General features: G+C 56.6%; 1 protein-coding gene across 1 annotated transcript; it reads left to right on the top strand.

Moving 5' to 3' along the window:
• Positions 1-7,853: 7,853 nt before the first annotated feature.
• On the top strand, positions 7,854-13,686 carry DLX4 (distal-less homeobox 4). Its single transcript, XM_032322678.1, has 3 exons — positions 7,854-8,383; positions 11,845-12,041; positions 12,462-13,686. Exons 1-3 carry the CDS (start codon positions 8,128-8,130, stop codon positions 12,702-12,704), a joined length of 696 nt encoding a protein of 231 aa, XP_032178569.1. The 5' UTR covers positions 7,854-8,127; the 3' UTR covers positions 12,705-13,686.
• Positions 13,687-20,071: the final 6,385 nt, after the last annotated feature.

The raw sequence follows: 20,071 nt of genomic DNA, 5'->3' as shown, positions 1-20,071 counted from the left end.
AGGATAGAGCAAAGAGCGCTGACTAAGTCAGAGGGCCTGGACTGGAAATCCAGCTCTGTACTAGGCAGGCTTTTCCTGGCGAAGCACTTCATGCGTGTCTTTATCTGCAAAATGGGGCTAATAAACCGCCCACGTCGCAAGTTACTATGAGCCCCCAATGAAATCATATCTGTGAAAATGTTTTTAGGCATGTCACGTGCCCCATATACTTATACATGCCATATTACCGGGGTATGCTTCCTGCCCCATTTGCACACAGTTTTTTGAGCAGAGCACAGAATAAAGCCTTACTCTGATTTAGAAAGTCCCCAGCCTCAGCTCCCCCAGGTCCTTCGGGCTTGTGATCTGGGTCTGAGCTGCGGGGTGATTCCAGGAGCAAGTTCCCCGAGTTGGAGGAAGCCCAGCTGGGGAGGTGGCATTCCAGGCGGCATGTCAGCAGGTGAGTCAGGGAGAGGGCGGCTCTCCCCCTCCCCTGGCTTTTGGCGCCTGGCCCAGCCTGGGTTGTTTTCATTTGCATACATCTGCATATATGCAAGTTTCACCTGTGCACTCGGCCAGGGCCCTGGGGAAAGACACCTGTGCAGGGGCAAGAAGGGAAACCAAAGTGGCTGGTTGCCTGCTGGAGCATCCAAACCTGGAATTTTGGTGCATGGTCCATCTGCCCATCAAATGCCTCAATCTCTGGACCAAACACCCAGCCTGGGAACTTCAGAGTCATTTTTGCCTCTGTTCTCTTGTGCTACAATCACCAGGAGAGTTTCTCCTTGAGCCATGCTCTGACACTTGCCCTCCTTTCCACCAACAACCTCCTGAGCTCTCTGCTTCCTGACTCTCCCCTTCCCAGGAAGCCTCTCAGCTCCCACCCTGGTCCTCCCCACTGCCCACAGCCCCATTCTAAGCTCCTGATTGGTGTCTGAGGCCCTCCACAGTGCAGAATCTCCTGACTCTGTTTTAGCTCCTTCCTCCCATTTTTCCCTTCCAACCAGATGGGTTTAGACCCGGCACACACCTTTTCTGTGCCTCAGTCTCCCCATCTGGAAGATGGGGGAAAATAACAGGACCCCCTCACAGGGTTTTCTGAAGATTTCAATGAGGAAATGCACATGGGAGGCACTGCATACGAGCCCACAATAAATATTAACCATCGTAAATATTATTACTCCTCCTACCACCCTTCCGGGCAGGGCATTCCTCTCCCTGGGGTCCTTTCTGCCCCCTCAGCCCTTTCCCCTGCCCTTGCTGAGTGGCACTAGCCAGGTAAGACAACTGCACAGCAGGTAAGAGGACAAGCTGGCCAGCATTCCAATTCTCACTTTTAGGCAAGTTACTCAATCTTTCTGTGCCTCAGTTTCCTTTTCTGTAAAGTGGAGATAATGTGGATACTTATGTCGTAAGTGTGATTGATGAGTGGAATGATGCATGTGAGAGCTTCGCACAGTGCCGGGAACACAGAACACACTTAGCAAGTGTTATCTATGTTCCCATTATCGTTGTGTTGACCCAAGACACAGGCCCTCAAATCGCTGTTGCTCCCCTTATCCCCCAAAGACTCCAGAAGCTTCTTCAGAGTTGTTTCCAGGCAGGGTGCCTCCATCGGGATCCTCCTGTGTTTATGAGAGCCGGAGAATCACTATCTGGCCCTCCTCCGTGCAGGTTTCCGGTGGACAGAAACTGAGGCCCCCAGCGCCCCATCAGGTTGGCTGGTAGTTGGGGTGTAGAGCTGAGCTTCCCCCTCCCTACTAGTTCTGGGGCACATTCCCCCAGAATTTGGGCTGAGGAGGGCTTCTCTCCTCTAGAGCTTGAGAGTCTCCTCCCCCCTCCCCCTTCCCCCCCTGCTGGCTTGGTGCCTCCACCTTTCATAGCTGAGTCCCGTGGGGGAGGGTTTGGAAGACAGGAGAAGAGTGGGGGTGGGACCCAGGTCCCTCTCACCCTCCCCCATTACCGTCCCCCTGCCTACCCTGCCAGGACACCAGGTCTGACACCTGCAGCTGGGAGCAATGGTTCATGGAGGGAAAGTGGGGGATTTTTTTTTTTTTGGTACTTGTGATTATTTTTCTCATTTGGGGGTAGGTATGGGGGTGCAGGTGGCCCTGCAGTCCCCACGCGGCCATCGCGCCCTCACTTTCTCAGGCCCAGCCCAGCAGAGGGAAGGCTGTCCCCTTCTCCTTGACTTCAGAGTCCCTGAAGATTCAGGGACCCGACCTACCCTTTTCTTATGAAAGAGAAACAGTCTGGACCTCCAAAGTCTGGCAGGGAGTGAGAAAGTGAAACCAGCAACCCATCCCTACAGACCTTCCACAGAACAGAGGGAGTCGCGGGAGAGTGTAGGGTGTGTGTGTACCTGTGCGGCGGGTGTGTGCTGGGTGTTTTGTGTCGGTGTGCTACGGTTGTGTATATGCGGCAGGTGTGGTGTGGTTGCGTAGGGAGTGGGGCTGCGGCTGCTGGCGTTGCGTGTGCTTGCGGTGCGCGCCTGAGTTCCGAGCTACGTTGTGGGTTCCTGTGCACACCGCCGCTCGGTTTCTGTGGGCTGGTTTGCCACTTCCCCACTCCCGCCCCGTCCTACCGCCACCTTCCGCCGGGACGGAGCGAAGGCGACCTCGGCGGAGCGCCCTAGTTTCCGGGCCCAGGTCTGGGAAACTCTGCAGCACTCGGCCGAGCTGCCTTCGTTCCGAGCGCGGGGAATTCGTAGCAGCCGGGTTGGCCTCGGGGCCTCCCGCGGGCTTTCCGCGATCTTCGGCATCTGGCGCTTAGTACCGCCGTCCGTCTGCCCGGCTCAGGGCGCGGGGTCCTCGCCCAGGCCCGTCGCGTCTGGCGCTGGGACAGCGGGCCGGAACCCCGCGCTCCGGCCGCCACCCCCGCGTCCCCCACCGCGCCACGTCCTGCTCCCTTGCAAGCGCCCAGCTCCAGCCTTGGGGCGGTTGGAGGGGACGCGCAGGGCGGCGCCTCCAACGCACCTTCCAGACCGCCCCATCTTTTGCTAACCTCTTTTCTTTTCTTTTGGGGGAGGTGTTGGGGATTGTGGTATGTCCAAGAGTGGTCAGTTTTGTTTTTATTATGTTTGGTGACTTCATATATACGTGCTGGTCATTTAAACGTCCGGGTCAATCCCAAATACAAGACTTTTTTGGGGGCGGAGGCTGGCATTGGAAAGAAAAGCAAAGACGACTCGGGGAGAGTCTGGCTAGAGACCGAGCGGAATGACTCGTGGGTCCCGCCTGCCGAGCACTGTCCTGATCTCAAAGGGCAGACGCTGAGATCTCATCCTTCCCCTCCCGCTGAGAGCTTCTCCAAAGTTATCTGGAAAATGATAGTGGGGGGAAGGTCAATCATAGAAAGAAAGTTCTTCGGGGAGCGTGCGGATGAGAAGCGCCAACCCAAGTGTGTGGCCGGTGGGCGGTGACCTCAGCCCGCAGTCGGCAGTCCCGCTTGCGCCAGCGCTCATTAGTTGATCAATCCGAAAGAAGAGAAACAATCATTCAAAATTTCCAGACAAGAGACACCTAGCTGGCTTAGTCCACGGAGCCTGCGACGGTCTATCTCAGAGATTGTGAGTTCGAACCCTGCCGTGGGTGTAGAGATTATTTTAAAAATAAAATCAATAAAAATTAAAAATAATTAAAATAATTTTTAAATAATCACCTTTAAAGAAATGTGAGACAAGTAAAATCGGAGTGTGTGGCGAGGCACGAAGGCTTCTACCAACGGTGCCTTCCCCCGGGACTTGCCAAAGGTGGGGGGCTTTACCACCGCGCCCAGCAGGGGGACGAAATCCTCACCCACCCACCCCACACACCCCACCAAACCAAATTGTTCACAAAGTTTTCACAAACCAGGTTACTACGAAAGCCCCGCCAAATCGCACCTAAATTCGGCTGAGAGTAGAGGAGACCTAACGAAGATTTCGTTTTTGAGATAGTGGGTGGGGTGCAGAGCGGAGGGCGCGGATAATCCCGCACTGGTCGCCCAGGGCGGAGGACTGGGGTCCAATGGAATCTCTGCTCCCCTGAGTAGGGTCCATACAGGTGCCCTGTGGAATCTGCACCGGGTTAAACCCCAGTGCCCGGCTAGCGTGGCAGAAGCCCGCTGGGTACAACTGCAGGGACTGTGTCAAGAGCCCCCAGCCCCCACCATGTGTTTCGGTTGTCCAATATGAACTGCCCCGGAGAGGCACTGGTTACGATGGAGTTTCCCGCTTCAGGGGAGAGTCCCTCAAGTAAGGCATACATCCCACCGCCAAGGGTATTTACGGATCCGTTGGGATTGTGCTTTCCCGGAGACCCACAAAGAGCCTGCAAACCACCGCAAACGGCCCAGATCCCATCAGGTCGTCACCGACACTTGGCTGCCTCTAGAGACCCCAGTGGCACGGTGTCCCTCATTCTGGGCCCTGCTGTCCTTTTCTGTAGCCTCACTCCCGCGCCCCCGATCTCCAGGCTGGCTCCTTTTGCTAACGGAGAGGATCTGCGTTAGAAAGAAGTGGGAGGGCCACTTCTGGCTATTGTGACAAGCCAGAGGCTGAGAGGTATTGGTAGTGGCAGGAGAGTCTGTTTTGTTTTGCCTGCCTGCCTTCCTCCTCCCCCTTCTTCTTGATTTTATTGTGTTTGGGGGTTTCTGTTTTTGCAGTTCATTCTTAAGCAGACAACAAAGGCTTGGATGTGTTCAATGCAGCACCCTCCTGTCATCCTTTCTGGATACAATGCGGCTCAGAGACGGGCAATGACCAACCCAGGCTATCACTGCCCTCCACTTTGTGAGCTGGGATGGCAACCCAGGCCTCAGACTTCCCATGCCGGTCCTCCCCTCCTCTTCCCTCTTCTCAAACACAGCCTTCTCAAATACAGCCCTTCCTAGTCCCAACGCGGCCCCTTCTGCCTTTCCTGTCTCGCCCTAGACCCTCAGCTGGGGGCTGGTGGGCTGTGATACAGCTTGGATGGGACCTGCTGTCCTTGAAGAGTCTGCTTTTGAGGAGACAAAAGCATTTCTCAGCCAAGTGCCCCAGACCCACCCCCTCTGGCCTGTGGAAGAAAGGAGCCCTGAAGAGGGAGATGCAGATGGAAGGACATAGTTCCTCATTTGTAAACTGAGGATCATAGTGGGACGTACCCTGTGGGTTCTTTGTGAAGATGCCCAGGACTTGAATGCTGTGTTTTGTAAGTTCCAAAGGCCTGTAGGGTGTTTCCTACCCCTGCACAGGAATGAGGATCCTGCCTGAGTTCAGTGAAGCCCCTGGGAGTTTAGGAGAGGCTCTCATTGTGGGTCTCCCGGCTTTGGAGGACGCCCAAAGTCAACTCCTAAAGAGGCCTGCCAGAAAACCCATCCTTGCCTTTTTTTTTTTTTTTTTTTTTTTTTTTAGCTAGGTCCAGCACAGAAGGGACTCTGGGTACATGACAGAGAGACAAAGTGTCCTTCCTCTCATTCTTTCGGTTCCACCTCAAAAGTACGTCCTTTGTGGGGTGCCTGGGGGGCTCAGTTGGTTAAGCAGCTGACTTTGGTTGGGGTCAGGATCCCCAGGTCCTGGGATGGCCTGCATCAGGCTCCCCACTCAGCGGGGAGTCTGCTTCTCCCTTTCCCTCTGCCCCTCCCCCCACTTGAACGCAGGGGCATGCGCACACATGCACACTCTCTCTCTTTGGTTTCTCTCTCAAATAAATAAATTAAATCTTTTAAAAAAATAAAAAATATCTCCTTTGTGTAACCTTCTCTGACAGCCAACTCCACCCAAGAAAACATTCTCTTCCTTCTTTGTGCCCTGAGAGGCTGTCCTTGAAACTGTTGTGTGGCTGCCTCCTTCCAAAAGAAAGTGAAGGTGGTAGATAGAAAGATTTGGAAGGATATATCCTTGTACATTCATAGCCCCAGCTCTAAGCTGACATGATCGTGGCAGGGCTGGAGTTGGGTAAGAAAGGGGGAAAGTGGACCTACGTGAAAGTAGCAGTTTCCAACTGAGCAAACCCTCCCCCCTCCCAACAGCACCCTGTTGGATGAGAGGGACTAGGGGGACTAGGTTCTCCAGACACCCAAAGGAGGAGTCTTCCCTTCTGAAGCGTCAAGGCTTCAAGGGCAAGAGCTCAGAGTCAAGTGCTTTCTTGCAAAAACTCATCTCCATTCCAGAGGACAGTCCAGTTTGAAGCCAACTCGCTCATCTTCCCCCTTGGGACACTAACTGGGGGGCTCAACCTCCCTGGCACCCCCACCCCTTTGATCTCTCTCTCTGATCTTGACCTTGGAAGCCACCTTCCAATGGCTTCTCTTCTCAGCCTCCCCCTTTGTCTGATCTTGGTCTTCTCCTACCCTCCAATTCTAAGACGGCTGCCTTCCCTCTGAGCCCTGATAATAAGAGCAAATGTGTGTATACAAACGTGACTACACCCCCACAGAGCTGCTTACTCAAAGGAGAAAAGGCATGTTGGTGGGTATGCTGGAGAATCTGTGGGGACTGGTGAGTTTGGGGGTGTAACTGTCTCTCTTACTCCCATGAATCTACTTAGAGGTGTGTGGACAGCTATCACTCGCGAAGGGTGGATACATATGCCTAAATGCTTATTTGCTTGGATTTCCTGCATTTTTGAGTGTGTACATGGGCGATTTGACTTGTTATAGAGTTGGGTCTGCTTAAGAGACAAGTATGGTGTTTTTTCAGGGATAGTGCTATTTATCTTTGGAGATACATACATACATACATACATACATACATACATATATATATATATATATATATATATATCTCCCCAAAACAGATGTGCTTTGCAATCTGAGCCTACACTCTGTACTTGCAGATCTGTGAATGAACCTCTCAGTTGTGGAGGGATGCTAATGTGAACATCAGTGTAGAGGACTGTGTTTGTATGTATGTTGTATCTGAATGGAGCCTGTGTGTAGTTGTGTACCTGTGGCTGCAGGTAACTTGAGTACGTGGACACCTGCCCATTAAGGTCTCGGGTACTAAAGTTTAGAGGCAGGTCCTGCACAAACTGGAAAACGCGGCCACCAAGACAGGCCCGCCGTGTTTCCTGCACCCTCGGAAGAGTCATCAAACCGGACTCGCCTCCTACTCGGCGGATTTTGCCCCGGTTTCTGCAAGACTTCAGCCTTACACGGCGCCAGGAAAGGCGGGGTGCCGCGCGGGCAAAGCCGGGACGGCGGGTCCCTCCAGCGGCCTTGGGGGCCGGCGGGAGCCTCGGTGTCGCAAGCGCACGGGGGCCCTTGCCGGAAGCGGAAGCCGGGACGGGGGTGGGGGTGCGGCGAGGCGCAGTCGCGGCGGTCGCCGCGTGTCAGGCCCAGGGCGCCCCGCGGGGGCGTGTGCGCCGCGCGCGTGCGGGGCAGGCTGGCCGCGGGGCGGTACCTTCCCCGACCCGGCGTCTGTTTACCAACAAACTGCCGCCGCTCGGCAGCGACGCATTCCGACGAGCTGAATAAGCTGCCTGCGCTGGCGGTCTGGTCTCAAGTCCCTTGCGGGTGGGCAGCAGCGGGATCAGCGGCGATGCAGATCCCGGAGAGCTGGAGAGCGCGGCTGCCGGTGCCCGGAGTCCCCGCAGCCGCCGGGCCTCCGCCACGACCCTGCTCCGTTCGCCCTGGGCCGTCCCAGCTCCGCCAGCTCCCTCGCGTTTCTGCCATTGAAACCGAGGTTCCCAGACTGCCCCAGTCGCCGTGACACCCCGGCACACCTCACCGAGAAGACCCCGAGGTAGCTGGGCCTGGAGCGTGCGCACCGCCCCTGTGATCTCTCGGTTCTGAATTTCTCTACCGCGGGCTGCCCCGGGGGCGGGCCCCGGCGCCAGCCTCCGTGAGGTCACCGCGTGCGGCGGCCAATCCGCGGCGTCTAAGTGGGCGGTGCCCCCGTCGGGTCCCGGGAACCGAACCCAAGAGCTAGACTAGGGGGGCCCCATGGATTTAGGGGGGAGGGGAAAAGCCATGGGGGGCACCCCTTCGGAACCCCTTTCCCAGGCTCGCGCTCTCCGCTGGAAGAGGCGCAGAGAGACACTTTCCGGGGAATCCTAAGTGTGCGGGAGGCTGGCTGGGGGCTCAGCCGGTCCCAACGCCCGAGGCTCAGAAAAAAAAGAGTTGGCAGAGGGAGCGGACTACGTGCCGGGCCATGGCCTAGGCCCTTCGGCCCCGGCCCCGGCCGCAATGACCTCTTTGCCCTGCCCCCTCCCTGGCCGGGACGCCTCCAAAGCCATCTTCCCGGACATTGCCCCTGTCCCATCGGTAGTGGCTACCTACCCGCTTGGCCTGTCCCCCGCAACCGCAGTCGCCTCCGATTTGCCCTACTCTGGGCCTTATGGCCACCTCCTGTCCTACTCCTACTCTGCGCAGGCGACCCCGGGAGACACCTACCTGCCCTGCCAGCTACCGGTGGTGCCCTCTGAGCAGGAGCCGAAAGCAGGTAAGTCTGGCCGCCGCAGCTCTTCCCACTCTGGGGTCCTGATCCCGTGCGTCCCTAAACTTCGCCCTCGCCTGGTTGGGCGCAACTAGCGGGATTCAGACCTTACTCGGATTCCACGGGATCTGGGGGTTGGGGGGAGGGCGAAGGGATGGGGCGGGAGACGGGGGGAGGGGCGGGGGCGAGCTGATCTAGGTCTCCTTTTCCAGTCCGACCTGGTTTCGATTTGCAGTCGTGTGAAGCCGGGCGGCTGGGCTCCCTACCCCACCCCCTGGAGCAGCGGGGTTGTGTGTACCTACGTGTAACGGAAAACTGAAACAATCCAGATGTGGGTGTGGGTGCCTAGCCCCTGCCCCAGGATTCTTTCCGTCGTGCACTCCTTCCCTACCCCAGTAGTCTCTCCGCGTTTGTCTTGTCTCAGAAAGCAGCCCTCCAGCCAGAACCAGACAAATGGAAGTCAGGCCGCACCGGGAGGGCAGTGGAACTGGGGGCTGATTCGGGCCCCTCCCCCCTCCCTTGGCGGGTGCCTGAATGTGCCCGACAGAGACTGGAAGCTGGCCTGGTGGAATGCGGGCCGGGACCCCACCACTCATTGTTTTAAGAATGTAACTACAGGTGTGTCGGGCAGTCTCTAGCTGTAGACCCTGGTCCCCTCAGCCTTCTTGCTGAAGGAGCGGGCCCTCTGGGACATCTCCACGGATGTCCTTGTCGTTGTGGGGGACGGATTAGGCCCCAGTTCCTGTTGTCTGGAGCAACATGGAACCTCTGAGAAACTGCTTACTGGGAGGCCTCAAAAAGGCCAAGGAGCTAGCCTGTCTTCCTGGTCCTGGGCCTGGTATGGCCGGAATGCTTGTAACCCTATACGTAGCCACTTGTACTAGCTCCGAATTAGAGCTCAGTTCCCCTGTCCTCCTGCTCCCACCTAATTGCCCCCACGATTGTCTTTAGCACAGTCTCCTCCAAGGACGCACACCCACTGGATGGGAGTCGTCCTTGGCCAAGATATCTCTCTCCGTTACTCCAACACAGGAGCTCAGAAAACATCAGAGCCAGAAGCGACCCTAAAGATTTGAGAGCTCAGCCTCCTCCATGGCCAAACTGAGGCCCAAAGAAACTGAGGCCCAAAGAAAGCCAATTTGCACTTGGCCCTTGCAAATTGACTTTTGATGCATGAGGCCAGAAAAGAGGATTTTAGGGAATTTCCTCAGAGCCCCCAAAGTTAATTGCCTTCTGTGCCAACTGGGCTGCCTCTCCCAGGCCGCTGGATCTGTCCTTGTTAGAGGAGAAGAAGTTGGGAGAGGAGGTTTGTGTGTTTGTTTGGTTTTGGGGTTTTTTTTTTTTTTAATACAAATTATCTAGTTTCTACAAACGAATCCCTCAGAGTCTTCCCTTTAGTACATGGCACATTTGTGTGTATGTGTGTGTAGTGGGGCTGGGAATTAGATAGCCTTGTCCTTCAGAGAATTGTTTATAGGGTTAGTATTTTCCTTCCTGTCCTCTGCATGCCTAGCCTTCCCTCTGCCACCTCTAAGGACGAGAGAGTGGAGAGTTCCTTTACAGAATTTCCCCGGATCCAACGAAAACCATACATGTGCTTAGTCTAGATGGTTGCATTTTTTCCTCCCAAAGCTGGTGGATTTGCCCGATCTAGTGTGAATGATTGGAGTGTGAGAGAGGGCTTGAGTCCCCCTTTTGCCCCCCACTCCATGCCCACCCCTGCTTCACGGAGAGATTTGGCTCCAAGAGAGCCCTGCCACCACCCCGGGGGAGCATTCCCCAGCGGCGCCGGGGCCTCCAGGGAGGCCTTTGGGCTCCAAGATCGCCACCAGGACAGATCCCAGTCGCGACTTGCCGCCGCTGGTGTGAAGGGCAGCTGTCGGGGAAGGAAATTGAACGGGCGCCCGCCGGGAGAGCGAGGGAGCCGAGGGCTGGAGGAGTTCAGTAGCCGGGCTGCCTCCCAGGCGCTGCGTCCCCGCCCGAGCCGCGCGCTCCCCGCAGCCAGAGAGGCGTGGGGGGATCGGTCGCTGGGCAGCCAGCCTGGGGCTGCGAGCCTATGGGTCGAAGCAGGGGAGGCCGGACAGGCGCAGGCGGGAGCGGAAACCCAATGGTTTTTCTGGGAATTGGCCGAGGAGGAGGTCGAGGGGGGTGGATCTGAGAAGCCTGCAGCGCCCAGGGCCACGGGGTAGGGATGCGGGGGAGGTGAAGGCAACCGGTCACCGAGGCTGGTCTGAGGCGAGGAACTACACGTCTGGGGGAGCACGACTGGAGGGAGGGGCGCGGTGAGAGTGCGGGTCGCGGGCGGACACCAGCTGCGTCTGGGCACCGGAGCCACGAGCTCTGTCGGCTGGGGTGGCCCAGCAGACCTGCGTGGAAAACTGCAAACGTGGCCCTAAGCCCGGGGGCATTTCGGCCACTTTGTCCTCCTGGTCCTATCACCCTAATGGAATGGTCCCGGATTGTCCCCACAGATTGGCGCAGGTTGGGGCCGCTCGAACGGGAAGAGGAGGACCCCTCGCCCCGCAACCCCTGTATTCTAGGGCCACTGTTACTCCGCGGAGGTTCCTGGAGTGACTGGGCCTAGGGGCAGGAGGTGACCAGACCTCGCGGGGCATCCCGGCAGCGCGGCAGCACGATACTGGAGCGGCCGCAAGGGCCGGCGCCGACAGGCGCTGCGCGCTCTCCGAATCCCGGTCCCCATCCTCGAGAGCCGTGAACCCCTCTGTGAGTGTGATGGGGCGCAGGAGGGGTCGCCTCAGTCCCACCGGGCTTCTAGGGTCCCAGAAAGCCGTCTGTCCCAGCCTGCCGGCCATGGGGGAGGAGAGAGCGGGTCACGCCTGCAGGTTGCACCTCGGGAGAGGGCCCGTGCCTTGCAACAGGGGATGGTAAACCCTGGGAGACCTCTCCATACACCCATGCTGGGGAGGGGGGCGCGTGCGCATCCTCGCTTTCAAGCCCGCTTGGTCGGGCCCTCTGACCCATCTCTCCTCTGGCAGCAGGGAGGTTGCCACACAAACAGGTCTCGGGCCTCTGAGCATTTCCCTGGCTTTCCCTCCGCCTGGAATGACCTGCCCGCGTCAGCGATAGGCCTCAGCCCAGCCCCCAACCGAGCCTTTCGGCCCCGCCCTGCCCCAAGCTGGCGCCACCGCACCCTCTTGAACTCTAACCTCTGGCCCCTGGCGCCACCTGTACCCTCGCTCCGACCCTTGGAGCTCTCTTCCTGGGGTCACAGAACCCGTAAGAGTGGGAGCTCCCTGAGGGCAAGGACCGTTTCTTGTTCCACCTGGCGCACAGGGGGGGTGGGTCGGAAGGGGGCGTGGAGCGGAAGGAAGAGGAGGGCGGAGTCCGGCACCTGCGTTTCTGGCCCGTCCGAGACCTACATGCAAACGAGATGCAAATGAGCTCCTGGAGCTGCGCGTCCGACCCTCTCACCTTCCCGCACGCACCGCCTTGTGCTTCCCCCCCAGACTCGGAGAAGCCGCCGCTGTCGCCGGAGCCCTCGGAGCAGCGCCCGCAAGCCCCAACCAAGAAGCTCCGCAAGCCGAGGACCATCTACTCGAGTCTGCAGCTGCAGCACCTGAACCAGCGTTTCCAGCACACGCAGTACCTGGCGCTGCCCGAGAGGGCCCAGCTGGCCGCGCAGCTCGGCCTCACCCAGACCCAGGTGAGGCCGTCCCGTCCTTTCTGCAGCTAGCCTTCCCCAGATGTGTTCTCTGGGAACCCACCGCCCTCCCCAGGGGGATGCCCCAGGAGTCCCCTAGACCTGTGGTTGTGGGTCTCCAGCATGTGTTAAGAGCTGGCCCTCAGTTTCGTGTGTGTGTGTGTGGGGGGGGGGTTGTGTTAAAAGGTGTGTTTGGGGAGGAGGGGTGGATGCAGGTAGAGGAAGGCGCCCAGACGGGGAGAACTGGATACTAGCTCAGGGGCGGGACCTTGGGCGACTTGGGGACTCTGGAGGACTGCATCACGTCCCCAGCCTCTGCCCTGCTCCCAGGACTGCGGTGCGGGTGAGTCCCTTTCCCTGGCTCATCGCCTCCCACACGCACACCCCTCTTCATCTTCCCTCTTTCCCTTCTTCTCTCCAAAGGTAAAGATCTGGTTTCAGAACAAACGCTCCAAATACAAAAAGCTCCTGAAGCAGAACTCTGGAGGACAGGAAGCGGACTTCCCTGGGAGACCCCCCTCCTTGTCTCCCTGCTCCCCACCCCTCCCATCCCTCTGGGATCTGCCCAAGGCCGGGGCCCTGCCCACCAGTGGCTATGGCAACAACTTTGGAGCCTGGTATCAGCATCACTCCCCAGATGTCCTGGCTCCATCTCAGATGATGTGAGTCCCGGGAAGGGTGGGTCGGGCCCCACCCCCACCCCATCCTCCACAAAGCCCAGGACCCAGCCCACCTGTGCCCCTTCTGGTCTCAGAGGAAACCAGCTCCAGATGGGTTTTCTCAAGTGGACAAGGAATTAGAGGAGAACAAGCATGGGGCGGAGTCCAGTCTCCCTTGCTCTGTAACCCAAACAGCCTAATCAGGACTTTGGTCTTAACCCACCGCCCCCCAACCACGACTATGAACTGGACACATGCCCTCCTGCTGATCAGAGGCTCTGGAGGGAAAGTCGCTGGCTGAAGCTCAGACTCCTTCCAGGACCCCTAGTCTTCCCACCCCTTCCCTGGACTGCAGTCTGCCACAGCCTGGAGATGAAACCAAGAAACACTTGAGTATTTTTTCCTCTCTGTGTGCCTTGGGTCTCACCCAACCCTGTTATGAGCAAAAGCGGAAATGAAGTGGGCATCCCAATTATTCACGATGAGCACCATCGGGTGCCCCACCCCATTGATTTTTCCCGATGGTTGGCCCATTAGCCCCATGACTGATACACTACCTTACCAAGGTAGTACCACCAAAGTGGTACCTCACCAAGGTGAGGTAGAAGAGATGCCAAAAATGTGGAATTTGTGGACCTATGGGTAATTCATCCACTTCTAAAAAAGACTTCTTCTTCCCATGTCTGTTCAGTTGCAGTGGATAGCACATCCAATTATCCTTATTTATTATAAGTCTAGCCCCTCCTTTCCCATCTTTAATATCTAACAACCCCACAAGCACACCTTCTTGGAAACCCACAGGGTAACACTTTGGAGAACATGGGTGGGGCGAACAGACTCTCTGGATGCGTATAAGAAGAGACACCCCCAAATAGGGAGGGTGGGCTGGCAGTTCATCTCACAGCTCTCTGTCCAAAGGAACTGCTTCTGTTTATGACCCATCTAGCGTCCTCCATACCGGGAGCTTTTGGAGATTAAATCTGTGCAAAAGCCTGGGCCCTGGTTGTGAGTCTGTTTCCCAACTTCTAGCGGTGGGTGTTGGTTGCTCATCTCTCATCTCCTGCCGGATTCTTCCAGCACTGAGCTAGAGGACTGGATGCAAGTTTTACCTCTGCCACTAACTAGCTCTGCTGCTGTAGCTCTGGAATGTTCTAATGACCATTTTCATACACTCCCGTGTGAAACTGGAAGATGTCAGTACTGCAAATGACCCAGGTCTGAATGGTCCTCACCTGTAAATTCTGGCCTTGTCCAGATCTGGAGGGAGCCAGGGCCAGGAGTCCCCATGCCCCATCTTCCTGTCCCTGCTCACCTGGCAAGGGGACATGCCCACTGAGCCAGTCCCATCCTCCCAGTGTGCTCCTTGGGCTAGAGAGGTCCCAGCCCACCTAGGGGAAGGGGGAGGAGGAGAAAATCCCAGAAGGACCTGGACTTCTCCTCCATCCAACAAAGTGAAGCTGCTGCTCTGTGTTAGATCCTGGAGATCCCCGGGTGACTGAGGCATACTGGGGAGCCAGACGGATGGCCAGCCCCTCATGCGGTAAGGGCCAGGTTAGAGGAAGTAGTGCAGTATAGTCAGGGGCTTCAACTCAGCCTGGACCCAGCCATGCATTCATGGCCTCCACACCCCATCACACACAGCACCCAGTGGCAGAGAGGCCCAGGAACAGGGCTTCGAACAATTCAGGGAATCCAGCCCAGCTTTGGCCCAAGGGATTGGGGGAGGGGCCTCCAATTCCAGGCAAAAAGTTCCCGAGTCATCTTCCTTTTTACTGCCTAAACCTGTTCCCAAGCACTGAGAACTGGAGGGGCTGCCTTAGTTGGAAAATCCCACCCAGGCACTTTGAGCCAAACCCCCTGGCCCAAGAGAGGCCCAGGCTGGGGTCTCTGTAGAGTAGAAGAGGTACAAAGTCAGTGGAACCCCCACCCCAGGTAACCTGCTGTCAGCCCCTCCTAGGCCCCTTCTGGGTCAGTGGCCACCCCCACTTGCCGCAACACACCCGGAGGGTTATCCTGCGGTTGGCAAAAGGCATGGAGTAGCCCAAAGCCAAGATCAGAGCCCTGAGGAATGGGGGTGCCAAGAGCTGAAACACCCCCTCTTCCTCTGGGTCTTCCCCTGCCCCTAGCCTGCAGCTCCACAGGCTCTCAGGGCCCAGCCCCAGGTCCCTCCCCTGGGTCTTCTCAGAGGCCACAGGCCCTCAGGGAGGCTGTTCCTCCCACTGCAGGTTACACTCCTCTTTCCACAGACCCAAGATAAGATCTACCGCCCCATCTCGGAAAGCCTCCAAAGGCGAGATTAATTGGACAGCCCAACACGAGTCGCATCGTTAAAACAACAGCCCAGGTTGTAAAAGTTAAGTAGCAGAAGGAGTGTAATTACCCTCCCAGCCAGAGGCCAGCTGCCCCCCTTCCATACCCCATCCACCTGACCTTTCCAGGGGAAACGGGAGTCCTTTCCACTTGGGAGCTGGTCCAACTCCCTGGGCTCCTGGGTGAAGATGGGCTTGAAACCCCAGGTGGGGGGAATGCACCCCATTCACCAACCTCAGGCCATTGGAGCTGTAGAAGGGGAACCTAGGGTGAAGACTCCTCTCTCGGAAAATCGGGTCCATAAAGGAGCCAGGACAAACTCGAGTGGTTAAGAATGGCAGTTTGGGCCTCCAAAGTGTCCAGCTCTGCTGTGTGACTTTCATCAAGTTACTTAACCTCTCTCTGAGCCTGGTGTTCCCCCCCCCCCCCAGATGGGAATGCTAATAGGATCAGCTCCGCTGTGTAGCTGTGATGATGAAGTGAGATAGTACTTGTAACACGCTTGACACGGTGCCTGGAACATGGTACGTGTTTCACAAATGGCATTTATGGCTGCTGGGTGATTATCGGGGAGGAGGGGTCACGGCCAGGGTGAGTTCTTACCGCCACCACCATTCATTCGCCTCTCACCTCCCTCTCTGCCTCCCCACGGTAGGGAGGAAGAATGGGGCTGGAACCTGGAGACCCACTCGCATTCCCTGTCACCACCGTTGGAAAGCAGGGCACAGGCGAGGTCCTAAATGTGGAAGGGCATCTAAAATCAGCTAAGACTGGAGAATGGGAACCCGGAGGCCAGGGCCCACTCTCTCACCTACAAGGTCTCAGCCACGGGAGAAGCCGACTTGGGGCTTCCCTCCCCTCTCCCCATATGCTATTTTAAGACAGGCCCCCCATTCTCTCCCCCGACAAAATGAGATTCAATTAATTTAATTAAAGCAATTTTGGGAGCAGCTCCTGAAGGTTTCCAATGTGAGATAATTACAAGTAATTTGCTGCCGTGAAGAGGAAGAGAGTGCACAGGGTCTGGGGGCGAAGGAGGCAGCCCCTTTCCACCAAACGGTCGCAGATCTAGAGGGACTCCACATTGCAATCTTAACCGCCCTCCCATTGGCCAAATTACTTGCAGGTGGGAAGTGGGAGAAGGCGGTGGTGGGAGGGGGCTGGGGGGAAGACACGGAGTGACAGACCCCCCCCTCCCCCATCCCCAAATCTGCTGTGCGAGGTGGGGGTGGGGAGCGGGTGGTTCCCCGACAAATTGTCTGCATAGCCCTTGTAGCTGATTACTCAGCTCCAAGCCTCCTCTGAGTCTGGGTGCCCGAACTTGCCTCTGGGATTGGATCCAGAGTCAATGGAATGTTATCCGGGGTAGCTGAGGCCTGTGTAGACGGGGTCTCGGAGATGCAGGACTTCCGCAGAAAGTGTAAGGGATGTGGGTAGAGAGGGGAAAGGCCAGAGGAGGCTACACCGCCGACTTCTTCAACTTCTCCCGTTCCAAGGTGGTGATGATGCACCCATTCCCCTCCTCCCCTGATGGAGTTTGGTTGGAGCCTCCCCTCCGATTCTTTCCATTGTTGTGGTGGCAGGGGTGGGGTGGGGTGGGGTGGGGTGGGGGGTGGGAGGCAAATCTCTCAGCTCTCAGTCCTCAGGATCACAGAAGCCTCTTCCTTCAGAAAAGCATCCCCGCTGGTGTTTCCCACCCCCAGTCACGTGGATAAATCTTTCCATGCCGAGACTCCCGTGGTCTCTGAGGGCACGGTCTGGGCGGACTAGAGGTAGCCAGGTAGCCAGGAGGAGTGAGAAGCTGAGGAAGATTGGGTGAGTGTGGCTTCAGGCTTCTGGGAAGCCCCCTCTGAACCCTGCCCACAGACAGCTGGTTTTCAAGGGACTAGGGTCCCCTTTTACTCGGGATTTCCGGTTCTAGGCGGTGAGTAACGTTTTTTGCAGTAATGGTGGAAAAGAAAAATTCTCTGACACCCAAAGTATTTCTCTCTCATGTCCTCCCTTCTCTGCCATTTCTTCCCTTATTTCTCCCATCCTGAGGAGGGGTGAAGAGGAAGGCCTCCAGCTCTGATTTCTCTCTCCTCTAGCCCTTGCCACACCCCTTCTCCCTGGAGCCATTGAGCGCCCTGGTGACTACTGTCTCTCCCCTTCCAAGATGAAAAAGCCTAGAGAGGGAAAAGGGGCTGCCTCTCCCCCTTTCCTGGCCAGCTCAGATGGGTTCAGAAGGGGGAATCAAAGACCTTTCCGCTCCCATCCTCAAGATACCAGAGCCTTGGGCAAGGCACAGAGCCAGACAGACTTTGGCACAGGGACTCCACAAGTGCACCCACATTTCCACCAAAGAAGGTGCACACACAGGCAGGCAGCCACGCGGCGGTGCACACGTGGTTGGCAGAGCCGCACACAGACACGTGAGTGCGTGCACACGAGGCCTCACCACGATTGTAGGTGGACACATGCACTCGCAAGTTATACACTCATAGAGAGAAGGACAACACACAGGGCTGAGCTGGGAGGAGGCACGGGGACTTAAACACAGGCAGAAGTAGAGAGAAATAGAAACATACCCAGCAACGCATAGACTAGCTTCCCTGTGTGTATGTGTGTGTGTGTGTGTGGAGTGCAGATGGCTCTCTCTCCGTCTCTCTCTCTCTCTCTCTTCCCCCACCCACCTCTCACTCTGGTCCTTTGTCCTAGCTCTCTGTCTCCTATTTTCAGGGAGGATTTCCCTAGTGAGCAGCTGGGGAGGGAGACTGAATGGCCACAGAAACCCAGTAATTTTATTATGACTTTATTTTCTTTGTTCCCTGAAGCCTTGCCTCCTTCTCTCCCTGAGCTCCAGCAAGAGAGCCTGTGCTAGCCCTCCCTGCCACATTCCATAGCTCCCAGATGAAGCCATCGATTCCAGCCAAGGCCCAGGAACCCAAACATTGTCCTCTCTGAGATCCCCACGGATTCCCCCACCCCTATTCCCAGCCCTGAGGGCAACCCCAGCAGCCGGGAGGGAGGAAGGGGACCTGTGCTGCTCTGCCACTACTTGCTGTGACCTTGGGCAAGTTACAAACCCTCTCTGAGGCTCAGATCAATTCTCCTGCCAAATCCTTTGTGTGTGTGTGTGTGTGTGTGTGTGTGTGTGCGCGCGCGTGCGTGTGTGTGTGCATGTATGTGTGTGTGTAGTGGTAGAAATGTCTCCACCACCACTTTCCACTCCGGTCTGGAGCTGTGTAAGGCAGAGCCTGTCTCCCATCAGACTGGAGGCTCCTGAGTACAGGGCTTTGCCTCCCTCGTCAGAATAGGTGCATTCAGCAGCTCTTTCCAACCCCGTAGCTTGATGACTCTAACGTACTCAGCCCCATTGGCATCCTGGGGGACATGTCTGGCCAGCCCAGGAAGGGAGAGGAGTTGGCCCCAGCTTCCTCCAAACATCAAGGATTCTGATTCAATGCCTCATAGTGCCAGACCTTCTGCTTCTCTGGCCCCAAAATGGAGAGATGACTTCATTTCCAGGGGAGGGTGCCACTCTTTATGGAATATATGTGGAACATATTCCTCTCAGCTTCATCTGAACCATCCCTTTTAGAGTCCAGTTGAACTTGGGGTCAGATGGAAGAAAGATCCTTTGGCCAGCATGAGGAATTCCCCTCTGGTCTGCGGCCCCCACTTTCTCATGCCCCTGCTTCAAGCCGATGAAGAACATCCAGCCGGAGTCATGAGGCTGGGAGCAGGGCATCGAATTATCCAACAGAGATCATGGGGCTCCCTGGGGGGTATCATTCTTCCCCCCCTCTGCTCAGGAATCCCCTCAGCTTAGAAGCCCACCCCCTGATCACTTGCTCTGTCCTGTTTTGCCTGACCCTTCAGGACTCGTACTCTGTCCTCAAACTGGGTTGCCAGACAACAGGGCACTGGCCTCTGCTCTCAGACTGGGGGCTCTCCCACTCAGTGGTTCCTTGCTCTGCTTGACCACCCCTCTCTCAACCCTGGTGCACGCATTGTTTTTGGGGTGGAGGGCTGCCTGCTGATGAGGGCACATGACTCTTGCCCAGGTCCCTCCTTGCCCACTGCCCAGCCTACCCGCTGCTGCACCACCAGCCACCAGGCCACTCCTCTAGGGCTGGACCCAGCAGTTGCTTTCTCTGTCTCTGCAAGCCGGGGCCTGTTGCCGACTCCTCCTCCCAGCCCTGGAGCCACCGGGAATTCTTTGCTCCAACAGATCCTGGGGGAAGCCAGACCACAGGAGCCTCCTGACATGCCCCTGCCGGGCTCCTGTCACATTCCCCAAGCCCAGGGGGATCAGCTGGGTCCACCAAGGCAGGCTTCGCCCATCCCTTGTGACCTCCTCAAGTCTTCCTACCTCCCTTTCCAAAGACTGAATCTGCCCTGGGACTCATCCTTGACTTTGAGGTCTTCCCACTCCCAGCCCCTTGGCAGCCCCATCTGCACAGAAAGACTTAGTCCTCCTGGCTCCTTGAAAAGTAAAATTTGCCTCCTCTGGGGTGACTTCATGGAGTCTCTGGAATGCAGACCCATAGCTCCAAGGCTTTGGGCCAGTCACTTTACCTTCCTGGGTCTTCCTTTCTTCACTGATGCAGTGGGGATAAGGATCAAACTATCTCAGAAGGTCATGGAGACCGGGAGAGTGTCTTCTTGGTATGTTGTGAAATATACCAAGCGTGCCAGGGGATATGGGGACTTAAGTCTTCACCTTGGCCATACCAATTTGGTGGCAAAAGTGTCCCTCTTCCCCTACTCACCTAAATTCTCCTCTGACTCACCAGCTTACCACGGAATGGTGAAGAGGACACTTCTGGCTCCAGGAACACAAAATAATAAAGAACCAAGGCCTGAGTTCAAATCCCACTCTGTGACCTTGGGCCAGTTTCCTAACCTCTCTGTGCCTCACCTTCTTCAACCGGCGAATTAAGATAATGACAGCACGGTCTTCACAGAGTCCTGGTGCGGACTACAAGAGTGAAAACACAAAAGGTATTATATGATAATAAAGTAAGGATTCAACAAGGATTAATTATCATCACTATCTCTGACCAGAAAAACATTCTCTGC

This window comes from Mustela erminea, chromosome 18, assembly GCF_009829155.1.
Source record: "Mustela erminea isolate mMusErm1 chromosome 18, mMusErm1.Pri, whole genome shotgun sequence".
Classification (NCBI taxonomy): Eukaryota; Metazoa; Chordata; class Mammalia; order Carnivora; family Mustelidae; genus Mustela; species Mustela erminea.
This window is presented reverse-complemented; position numbering and strand designations above follow the sequence as displayed.

Excerpts from the sequence above, each read along its gene's own strand:
- DLX4 (XM_032322678.1), top strand. The coding sequence starts at position 8,128 with ATGACCTCTTTGCCCTGCCCCCTCCCTGGCCGGGACGCCTCCAAAGCC. Across the intron at positions 8,384-11,844 it reads TGAGCAGGAGCCGAAAGCAG|ACTCGGAGAAGCCGCCGCTG; the intron begins GTAAGTCTGGCC and ends CTTCCCCCCCAG. Across the intron at positions 12,042-12,461 it reads TCGGCCTCACCCAGACCCAG|GTAAAGATCTGGTTTCAGAA; the intron begins GTGAGGCCGTCC and ends TTCTCTCCAAAG.